At 40.2% G+C, this 11971-nt stretch overlaps 2 protein-coding genes and 1 pseudogene across 2 annotated transcripts; all 3 read left to right on the top strand.

Annotated features, from left to right (window-relative positions):
- Window positions 1-823: 823 nt before the first annotated feature.
- Window positions 824-3464, top strand: LOC145779528 (mannose-6-phosphate isomerase-like). The gene has a single exon (XM_082591134.1). The coding sequence runs from the start codon at window positions 842-844 to the stop codon at window positions 2069-2071; it is 1230 nt and encodes a 409-aa protein (XP_082447260.1). The 5' UTR covers window positions 824-841; the 3' UTR covers window positions 2072-3464.
- Window positions 3465-3996: 532 nt separating this feature from the next.
- Window positions 3997-8830, top strand: LOC145779381 (4-hydroxyphenylpyruvate dioxygenase-like protein). Its single transcript, XM_082590958.1, has one exon. The coding sequence runs from the start codon at window positions 4016-4018 to the stop codon at window positions 5291-5293; it is 1278 nt and encodes a 425-aa protein (XP_082447084.1). The 5' UTR covers window positions 3997-4015; the 3' UTR covers window positions 5294-8830.
- Window positions 8828-11946, top strand: LOC145779384 (glutathione peroxidase-like; annotated as a pseudogene).
- The last annotated feature ends 25 nt before the right edge of the window (window positions 11947-11971 follow it).

The following is an 11971-nucleotide window of genomic DNA, read 5'->3' as shown; positions in this document are numbered from 1 at the left end:
CGTATGTGCGCGGAAAATCCAATGTCTCATAGGGACTTGCTATTAACTTAACAGTCGGCTGCATAGCCTAGTGGTGAGAACACTGGAACGGCAATCGAAAGGGCGCCGGTTCGACACCACTCTAGAGCATGCGGCTGTGTCTGTGGCAGGACACTAAAAGGCATGCCTGAAGGTGGACACGAAGATTGGCTTCCTTGCCTTCCCGTCCACTTAATCTAAATCTTCAACCACCGGGTGTAAGCCTGGATACGACAAACAAAATTAACTTACATTTACAATGTTGTATGTGAAAGTACCAATAAAACTTTAATGGACAGGATCCACCACAGACTATGTGGGACTTCTCAAGAGGCATAAGTCATAATTTTAACTTGGGCACTTAAAGTCAACTGATATTTTTAATCCGAATGCTCTAGTCTAGACACTGCGCAGCCGCATCAGCACTCAGCAGTTTACAGAACACATTGTGATTTGTGACTGACAGTCATTACTAGGGCCATTTTGTTTATGACCTAAAAATTGAAAAATATGACTTTATTTTTAGAGCATCAAATTTATGCTAATCTCCGGAGTCCGTAGTTAATGATTCGTATGTAAGTTTTTACATGTATTTTAAACAATAACACACTCGAACAACTAACAAAAACTTCTGTTTCGCTTGAAAATCACTACAAAACAAACATTCAAATGTCTAATGCATGTACCTACCAAACCAGCTACTTATTAGTTAAGATTTCAGCACTGGCTGACCACGCAAGCGATTTGTCTTGAGGCTACCAAATCGTGTTTTATTTTATTTTTCAGAATTTTGATTAATGTTACAAAATTTGTGTGAAAAAGTATGTCATCAGAGCTTCAAGTTTTGAAAGGTGCAGTCCAGCAGTACTCATGGGGGAAGCTAGGAAGTAGCAGTGCTGTTGCACAGTTGTGCTCCAATTCGGATCCGAGCTTTGAAGTATTTGAAGATCAGCCGTATGCTGAGTTATGGATGGGTGCACACACAAAAGCTCCAAGTCTACTGGCTAGCAGTGGAAAGGATTTGTTGGAGTTCATAGAAGAAAATCCTTCAGTGTTGGGCTCAAAAGTCAGTGATCAATTTCGAAGCCTTCCCTTTTTGTTTAAAGTGCTGAGTGTCGCAAAATCGTTGTCAATCCAAGCCCACCCGAACAAGGCTCATGCTGAAAAGTTGCATTCTGAGCGACCTGATATTTACCGAGACCCCAACCATAAACCCGAAATGGCAATCGCCCTCACTCAGTTTGAAGCGCTTTGTGGTTTCCGACCTGTCAAAGAAATTATTGAATTTTTCAGTTCTGTGCCAGAATTGGAATCTGTTGTTGGAAAAGCCGCCGCCGATCGCTTGAGGTTAAAATCGGCTGCTGGTGATGTCGCTGCAGCACTGAAAGATTGTTTTGGGAATGTCATTTTATGTGAAAAATCTGTTAGAGAGGAAAATTTAACAAAGTTGGTGGATCGGGTTGGCCTATTAAAAGCAGCCGGTGAAGATTTGTCTTCTGTTCATGGAGATTTGTTGCTCCGTGTCCACGAGCAGTTTCCTGCCGACGTCGGCTGCTTTGTCATCTACTTCCTCAACCATATTTTGTTAGATCCCGGTGAGGCGATATTCCTCGGGGCAAACGTCCCACATGCTTACTTGTCCGGCGATTGCATCGAATGCATGGCTTGCTCTGATAATGTTGTCAGAGCAGGTCTTACGCCAAAGCTGGTAGACGCCAGTACATTGTGTGAGATGCTTGAGTACGAACCAACACCCGCTGATGACCGAAAGTTTTGTCCAGAGGCGTTACCAGAGCATTCCGAAGTGTTGTACAATCCACCTGTCAAGGACTTTGCTGTGATTCAAACAAAACTAGAAGCTATCCAAGAAACTTACACATTTCGTCCACTTGATTGCGTCAGCATCATTTTATTTACGTCAGGTGACGCCATAATCGGTGGTACGGGGCAACATATCAAAGCTGGAACTATTGTGTTCGTTCCAGCAGATGTTTCTATGAAAATTCGTAATAAATCTGACCTAATCGCATACCGGGCCACGTGCTTCCTCTAATCTGCATGAAAACCTTATTTGCTATTTTTAGTTTTGATTCTGTATTTTTCAAGTTATGATATTAGCTCTTCAATGTATCAGCATTCAGAGCTAATATCATATTGTATCAGTATGAGCTTCAGTGAAACTTTAATTTTGATCCATTTTCCAGAAATCTTTTATACGATGACGTGTTTTTGTACAACCAACAAAGGTTTATGTTTTAACGCTTCACTGGCGACATCTGGCGGCCCCACCGCTATAGAATTCTTTCCACCGAACCAAATGAGTCATGCTTGATGCAGACTAGTTTAGTTTGCAGTTCGCTACAGTTTTGCCCGGACGCCCCGGAGTCATTCTTCAAGCATCATATAGCTGATTATGTGTCATAACCTGTGACGTCACACAAAAGACAAGGAGTTGATGGACAAACCGACGATCAACCTTCAAGCGTGACGCAGACACCCCGATTCGTTTCAACCAATTAAAAATTAATGTGTTTTGTGGGAGCTTTAGCGAATGCTTTCTTTTGTATAGGCGGATTCTTCAAATCAATTGCTGATTTCAATTGTTAGTAACATTGACCGATCGATAATCGAGTGTTCCCGGTCTGCGCCGTGGACATAGCGCAGCAAAAACCACACTCCACAGACTCATTTGGGAAGTTATTAAATATAAGTTTTATTTCTGTACGAGCAGTTTTTGTGTGTCTTATTGACCGATGGATCGTCGCAGTGCAGAACGTATTGTTCTCGAAGTAAATTGGTATAAAGCTGCTCAACACTTCCCTCATTCGGATCAATAATTAAAATTTGAAGGTTGATCGACGCGTTGGAACTGTGTCGGGGAACTATCGTAACCTCTGAATCTTCTTCTTGGCTGATCCCATCTTTGTGGGATGCCTCGGAGTGCCCGAGCAGCAGTCTCCATGTGATGGAGTCAACATTTTCATTTTGATCTTCTACGTCATTTAGAAACGTCATTGTTCCTGGAAGGCCAAGTATGTGGCGCATCTGTTTTTCAGCGTATTTGTTTATGTTGATCGCAACATTTTAAACAATTGTTTTAGATTTATTGCACGACCAACCAATGTAGTCGAACGTTATTGCAATGCCGATACTGAGCTAACATTAGACGCAGGTCGTGACTAACGAACGTCCCATGCAGCCCAGATCAGAGATTTCTAAATATATTTTGCAATATTTTACTTGTTTCAATATTTATTTGCATGTTCGTATGATGCAATATGGTCATTGAATGTCTTGTCTATGTTAAGCTTGATGTCGAAATAAGATGGTAATGAATGCAACTTTTGACACTTGCATTGTCCCAGAGGAATATACATTTTACTATCGCTGCGTAATCAATCAAATATTATCACTATATTGTATCGCAGTCATTGAGCGTGTTCTCTACGCAGGTCTGACGTGTAGGGAGTGTTGAATAATTGATGTAAAATTTGTCTTTTCATTGGACGAGCTTCAAAGCCGCAGTTGGGTTTTCAATACTCCTCCATGCTGCACCTGGGGCCACCTAGTGACCGGATTTCCAAGCTTCACAGGCACATTCGAACATCGGGACGGGATGGGTTTGATTTGTAATTGAATAGGATGATTCCATCTGATGGTCCCTCGGTCATCTTGAAGAAAGCGGCTGCTTTACTAGCAATTGCTCTTTGAAGTATCCAACTTGTTTGCGTTATTGTGATGTTTCTTTAAAGGGAAAGCAACGTTAAATTGTAGAAATACTAAAATCCACCTAGCTCGAAGGTTATTTCATTTGTGCTTGACCAAACATGATCTTGACACAGAAATTCATTCTTCCAACATTGTTTTGGCTCATTCCCGCCCGACTTTTGTTGGGTTTGCCACTTAGAAGTATGAATAGTTCTTGCTGTAACTTCATGAGTTTTGTTATTTACGTTTTTCTGTGCTTTGCAGGGATTTTCTATTTTAATATTTTGGTATGAGCTTTCAGCTGAAAGTCCATCACGTGCGTTGCTCAGTCAAGAATGTTGAAGCGTTTACGACGACCTTAAGGAAGCATCTCAACTTTATTCACTATGCGACCCCTACTGGTTGGAAGCGTCACCGCGTTGCACACGTGATGAAGCATTGTGACGTCATATTTATTGTAGATGAACGAACGAGCGAGATGGGCTCCTCAAACGAGCAGGGGTTTTGTTCTGGCAATACTGCTTACCCAGTCGACACTATTTGTGATGTATGCCTGACCTGTCCGGACATTGAAAGTGCGGTGGAACGAGTGCGTGCCATTGATTGTGAGCACATAATCACAGATGTCACCGAAGTGCGAGATGACCATGGAAGTGTGAAACACGCTGTAGTCAAACCCCCCGCCGTGAACTTCCAACACACTCTTCTTGACTTGTCCGGTTATTGTGGACCTTTCCTTCCTGGCTTTAAACTTGTGGGCGAACCAAAAGAAGCGAAGGAACTCACAGAGTTGGAGAAAGTCGCTTTGATCCAGACCATCGATCACGTGGCATTTGTCCTTGGGGAGGGACAGAGTGACGTCATGATGCGTTGGTATGGGCGATGCCTCGGGTTCAACAGACTCATGATTAATCTGGAGGAAGATGAGGAAGAGGGTTTCCTCGTTCAGGAGGGAGCACAAGGATTGCGGTTGAAAGCAATGTTTGGCCCTTTGAATAAATTACAAAAAATAAGCAATTGTGCAGAGCCACAAGGTGGCACTCAGCAGGAAGTTCCAAAGTTCGTGTTCTGTGAGGCGCTGGGAAGCAGTAAGTCCAACCAGATATCTCACTTCATGCGAGCACATCATGGCCCAGGGGTGCAGCACATCGCTTTCAGCACGGACAACATTGTCAAAACAGTATCACAGTTCCAAGAACAGGGTTTGAACTGCATTCTTCCTCCAGAGATGTACTACAGTGAGGTGATCAACCGGGATGACATCTCTCATCTCGGCTATGAAGTGGACACTTTGAAAGAAAATAGTATTCTCATGGAGAGCCATGTCAATCCTTCGGAAAACTCCAATTCCGCTTTGTTATCAAATATTGATGAATTGGACAAAGATGAACAGTTGCAGAAGATGAACAGCACAAACTGGTTCATTCTGCAAGCATTCACGAGCCCAATTTTTAAAGAAAAAACTCTTTTTTTTGAAATTATTCAAAGATTTCAAACATTATCCGGGTTCGGTGCGGGGAATATTGGGTCTTTATTTCGAGCAGTTCAAAAAGAATTATTTCACTAGCTTGTCAAATTTTAGTGCCATGTGTATATTTAATTATTTTGTTTATTTGAGGCTGCACATCACTTGTCAGCCCAAATCTTTTATGTAACCAGACAGGTTTTGTGACAGCTTATAATAATAATGTGGTTTTACATCGCCCTGTGCTCATCGACGGTAGCTTATGCGCTCTACAAAAGACAGTTTTTAACATGACTGGACACTTGGACAGAGTATCGATCTCATATCTACCTTTAAGCCACCAAGCTACTAAAGAATGGTTTCTATCTTGTAAAAGCAAACAAGCGATGTTCATTAGTGTTGGTAGTTATTGGATTGTCCAAACTTTGCAAGAGCAACCCAGACAGCAATACCCCTCATTTTTACATTTTTTCTGTAGACGTTGAATCAATGTAAAAGTGACGGATGTTGCCGTCTGGGAAGTTAATCTTTCTTGACCGGAAACTGCATCATAGACCTTCCACTTACGCGACTGTGACGTTTACTGTACTTTGTTAGCCTCCTGCTGGTTTTCCCCTAACCCCGCCAGCCAGGGTTTCATTGGGGCGGTGGCGTTCATACATGTCAATTAGTTCAATTGTGTTAACACTTTTACACAATATTTATCCTTCGTTAGTTCCGTCAACGCTTTGGATGCATCTTTGTTTCAATACTGTGGGACGTGGGTGCTTTTGCGTGTGATGCGATGAATTCACATTTTATTTAATAATTTATAAGATGAATAAAGGAAATCGTTGTTTAGAAGCTTGTGCGACATATAATTCCGTTTGGTTTAAGGAGCTCGTTTGCTTGGTTCAATGCTCCAGACCATTTGTTGTTAATTTTTGATTACAATCAACAATTCATGGGATTGATCAGCATTTTATTTAAACCATAGGCGCCGACTTTTCAAAAAACCTTGGGCGAGAAAGGTGATGACGTCATAACCATAACGCTATTTTACTCAATTAAAATAGTTTTTGATTAAGCTTACTGTCTTGTTTATATTGACACCTAGGTCGCAAACCGAATTTATTAGAACCGCTGCTTGAAACGATTAGTTTTATGCATGCAGTACGCCTAGTCGTAAAAAGTTTGGTATTGTTAGCTCATAATTGGAACAGTTGGAAAACAAGCCGATTCATTTCCTTTTTCGCGGGTGTGAATAACAACGATCAAGACAGTGAAGTTATTGAAATAAAACGCAAAAAATCATGATCTCAAGCAGAGTGGAAACCCCGCTATCAGTTTTATTAACCTCGTTTTGCTAATTACTTATCTTCAAAGCATTAACAACGGCAAAGTATTTTCTCCTGTTTTTTATCGAATACCGTATATACTCGAGATGTTCGCAAGTGATTTTCACCTCAAAAAGACAAGTTAGACTTACACACGGGACAAGCTGTTGTCTCCAGCAGTTTTTCAAATGAATGCATTTTTGCAACGGCAAAATCATTGCCGACGTAGTTAATGAGTGTGAAATGGCGTCGGCCGAAGTAAAAGTTTTAAATACGTTTATTTGCCGTGATTCAAACTTAATTTTCAAATTTAATGATTTCTTGTCAATTCGAAATTTTATGCACTTGTTGAGCAATATGCAAAGCTCACGAGACAAAACAGCAGAAAGAGCTGTTTTAAGAGATCAATTTTTTTATTTTTGCGTGTAAGATATAATATTTCTTATTACGTAACATTTCATGATGGTTGAAGTCGATGTCAAACCTTAGCGGCCGCATAAAACAATGATGTCAGGTTGCCTAGGTGATAAAAATAGCGGTAAGAGACGTCGTTAATGCAGGCAATATGTGCGACCAAGACCATTAAACACCTTTTCGGTTTTCGATTTAATTTTCACAAATTGGGAACAAAACAATGCGTTCTGTTGAATCACAATTGATCTCACAGCGGGAAGACCTCGTTGAAAATAGCACGTCTAATTTAGCTGGTTTAATTATTATTGCCGTGAATAGTTACGTGACTATCCCAGTAGCGCAAATTACTCTACGATCTACTTTGAAATTTCCAACCGTATGTCAATGCCATTGCCAATACTTAGAATCTTAGATGAACCATCGAATGGTAGTGTCGGAAGCTATTCGACTTATACACGGAAGAAGCAAATATCACCGATTTTCAGCTCAGAAGTAGGGCTTCGACTTATACACGAGATGGACCTATACTCGAGTATATACGGTAATGCAGTTTTCTCATCATTGTTGATGTATATATTGTGAAAATATATACAGTACATCAATACAGTGCTTATTGAAGCAAAACACGGATAACAGTTTTGAAAAATGCATTTTTTTCTTTAAACTGTTTTCACGTAATTGTTCGTTGTGTCGTAGTTTCAACTCGATAAAGTTTGCTAAAATCGATTTCATGTTTGAAGTCACAAAAAATCTAACATTCTCTTTTTCGCTACCACGCATTTTGACTTTGAAGTTGCGCCTCACGCGCGGGAAGACAAGCATTCTGTGACTGTGCGCATTTCAGTAGTAATTCACGTTCCAAAGAAAACCATGCGACGAGCTGCTGTTTTGTGGGTAAGAGCAACATAGGCTGTTTTTCCCTTTCGGCATTTTGTAAGTCCGTTTAAATGATCTAAATCTCTTTTGCAAAGTATTTTATCATTGAAACACCACTTGTAATTGCCATTTTCGTTGCCCCTCAACCATAAATTTACGGGGGGCGTCGCCCCCCGGAAGTCGGCGCGTATGATTTAAACGATTGAAGCGAGTTACAAAATGTTGCAATTATTTTTGTGTAAAAACAGCTCTTCACTGTCATCCTCACGCCCGATGTTCGGTGATTTAAATATAATAATCTTCATGCCAACCTTCAAGTCATTAAAGTGTATTGCCATTGATATAGACACAGTGACGTCATCTTGGTGAGTATCGAACCCACGCCCTTCCGATCATCGCTTCTCACCACTCGGCCACCTCGTCGCTGCAACAAAGGGATCAATATCTTCTCGCGGGAAATTTCCTTTTTATTTTGTGTTGCTATTGAAGCGAACTTGTTTGTTGTAACTTTAACGCAAATAAAACGTTTTTCTAAATTGATCCACCGCCGATTGATAGCTTTGTTGCATCACAAACATACAATGCTGAGTCACAATTGGAAGGAAATTCTATCGCGGCTCAGTGTGCTACTGTGTGGTGGGAGCAATGTTGAAGAAGTTTTGTGTCATACTGCGTTGTTTCAATGCAAATGTTGATGCTTTGCCATTGCCTTTGCCTGTTGTGGCTTGCTTCGGATATCGTCGTTTACCCTCAGTGTTGTGACTAGCCAGGATTAATTGTTTGTCTCGTGCAGCGAACGACATCGTCATTCATCGCGAGCTAACGTAACGGTAACCGATGACGTGTGAAGTATATGCGATGACGTACCATGTTCGCGACATCAGATGAATTTTGAAAGAGAAATCAAGTCTTAGGTTTCGGCATTCGCTTGGCCGCCAACTACCTTTGCAGTTATTGTAAATTATAGACCTCTTTTAAACTGATCGCAGCGTTATCTTGTTTTTAATCACAGTGTACTAATTTCTTGTTTCAGGTAACTAAGTTTTAATTTTAATTGTTAAATTGACTTGTGTGATTTATTATGAGACTTGCAAAGCACTAGCAGTAGCAACTGCCACATCTAAACCACAAGTTCCTGCCAAAGTACAGGAAGTTCCATGCCAAGTTCTGGCTAATATTAAGCTCTACTACTATTTAGCGCTGCTCATTGTGTTTTCCTTCAGTGCAAACAAAGACTAACAGTAAATTATATATACAATGCAAAGCATTTTTTCTATAGCTAGGATTGAAACGAAGAATATATCGGCTTTATAATTGGCGGCCGTTACCACCTGACAGAGCTTGAGAACTGCAAGTTGCGTCATTCTTTTCTCAACTTTAGCTGACTAAGTTGAAAGCTCTAATCAATAAGTAACTTGTTTGTCGTTGGTTGGGTTATTTGTACAAGCCTGAACTCCAACAGGTTCTTGGTGTGGCTACAGAGCGGATTGATTGACTTGCTGAATATTAATTGAAATGTTTTCAGTTGATAGTTTTATGAAAATTTTCAAAACCGCAAAACTGCTTGAAGTATCAACGCTAGTGGGGCTGATTAGTCTTTATGGAGAACAGATAAAAGTAAAACTTGTATCAGCTGTTTCAGTTTATCAACGTTTAAAAACGTTAAACGAGGTTTTTTGAGGTTTCCTGAAGTGTACAGTGTGATGATGGATGCGTTTTCTTCCAAGTTTTTTCGACAAACTGTTTAGAAAATCAGTTATTTATCTTTTTGTTTCAAACCTGCCACCGATTGTGGACATGACAGGAAAGTTGCTTTCAAAAATGTTGCATTGTTGTTGTTATTTCATGTTGTAAAGCTGCTTATAAATTTGATACGAAAATGGGATTTCAAATGAATTAAAAAGCGGATTGATTGATTAATGGAATGGGCTAGCATCCAATGTTTAGCGTAGCTATAATTGGCCCACTGACCATTTCTTGAAAATATATGTGACCCAAAATTTGGTCCGTGGAGTTGTTGTGTTTGAAACAAAGCAAAGTGAGGTTTGTTGTTAAATTGTTTAGGTTCTAGTGATGAAGTGGAAGGCAGCATGATTTATGTTCTATCATTAAATTTGTTACAATGTTTTAGCAACATTGCGTCAAGCGTTTCGTTGAAATGATAATTGCTCACACTTGCTTTAACTTTTTTAGGTTTAAACTTTAATTTCAAACATCATTATGGCTGGCAAAGCTACCGACATCTTTGGATTTAACGTCAAAGACATAGATGGCAACGATGTCTCGTTGTCAAAGTACAAAGGACTGGTCACTATAATCGTCAATGTGGCGTCACAATGAGGTTTAGCTGACGTCAACTATGCCCAGCTCGAACAATTGCAGGAGAAATACTCACAACAAGGACTTCGTGTTCTTGCTTTTCCTTGCAACCAATTTGGCAGCCAGGAGCCGAAGAGCAATGCTGAGATCAAGGAATACGCGCGGGAGAAACAAAAAGCTACATTTGATTTGTTCTCTAAGATCAAGGTGAATGGAGATGACGCGATACCTTTGTACAAGTTCCTTCGAAGCCACAAGAACGCGACTGGATTTCTAGTTAATGCTTTGAAATGGAATTACACAAAATTCTTGGTTGACCGTCAGGGGGTTCCCCAAAAGCGCTTTTCCCCAAAAACTAACCCATTGGAAATGGAGACAGACATCAAAAAACTTTTAAACCAATCAAGTTAATTTTACTTTGAAATTTCAGAAGTGATTGAGAGTAAAATGATGATGACTAATTGATTCAGCATTGACATTGAAATAAGATAGGCTACGAATTTCCTCTCAGCTGTTCCGAATACCTCTTATATATATTCGAGCACTTCTTGTTATCCTTCCTCCGATGTGACAATTCCACGTTTGTAGCGTGCTGTGTGATGTCACTCTTCTACCCAGGGCGTCATGTGGGGTTGGAAACCTCTCGGAGATTCGTTCAATGACGTCATGTGTGTCGTTGTCACAGTGTATGGTGTGAGATGGTACAGTCATCTTCGTTGAAGTGCTTTCATTGTTAAGTTCATGTAGCCTACGTACTACTGTGACTCCCGCTCTTCAGTTTGTCGACTTAATCGTTTTATCAACCTCGTGTGTGTTTTCAACTGTCATCTCATCATCGAATGGTCGACGAAAATCATCAAAGCGGTTTATCACTGATTTTGTGCCGCTATTTCAACCATAGACAGATAAAACCAAGCAACCACACGGCATTTAAAATAACACATTAAAGTGAACATAAACTTATAAACTACGAACGTTTTCGGCTATACACATGTTAGCCCTTTTCGTTAGCCTTGTGTATGGCCGAAAACGTTCGTAGTTTATAGTTTATGTTCACTTTAATGTGTTATATTAAATGCCGTGTGGTTGCTTGATTTTATCTATCTATGGTTGAAGAAAGTCACCTCTTTACCAAAATTGTATTTCATATCTGGTTCCTACTCTTTGATTAGTTCAACGTTAGCATCGTTCATAATCTTGTTTTGTTTCTAGCATGAGTTGCAACTTCCATCTGATGAATGCGAAAGTAAACGCAGAAACATGCAAGTTGTTTTATTGCTTCACTGACGCCCCATGACCTGCGTGAAACGTCAGTGAAGCAATAAATCAACTTGTATGTTTCTGCTTTTACTTTCACCAGATGGGTTGCAACCAGTCAGAAACGATAATAGTCCCGATGGACACCCAAACTCTTCACTATTTTGCGTTATCATGGATGATAATTAATTGGTCGCGTTACCTTACCTCTGGAATCCTGCGCTGGATTGATTCTGGATTCCAGCTACTTCGTACAAGTTTTTAAAAAGTGTTGCAAAGTTTCTATGATTGTCCTTACAAGTTGCAGTCGTGAGTGCTTGTTCATTTAAAATAGCTTCATTGTGTTCATCGTCTACGCCGGCAACTGATGATGAACGTTCATTCATCAACTTCATCAAAGCGGAATGAATGTGAATGTTGGTCAAACAACATCAACTGGCCGTCAATTGTGAGTGTTGACGGGAAGGTTGATTGTTGAGTTGATCGAATGTTGATCGGTCGATGACGTGTGTTGCATCACTGTTGTTATTTTGTTGAATTGTTTTCTATCTAATTGTTGTTGATGTTTGCAGATGTAGGGTTATTGAATGAAAGGTGA

Source organism: Aplidium turbinatum, chromosome 11 (genome assembly GCF_918807975.1).
Source record: "Aplidium turbinatum chromosome 11, kaAplTurb1.1, whole genome shotgun sequence".
In the NCBI taxonomy this organism is placed as follows: Eukaryota; Metazoa; Chordata; class Ascidiacea; order Aplousobranchia; family Polyclinidae; genus Aplidium; species Aplidium turbinatum.
Note: the sequence above shows the minus strand (reverse complement) of the source record. Positions and strands in the feature narration are given on the sequence as shown.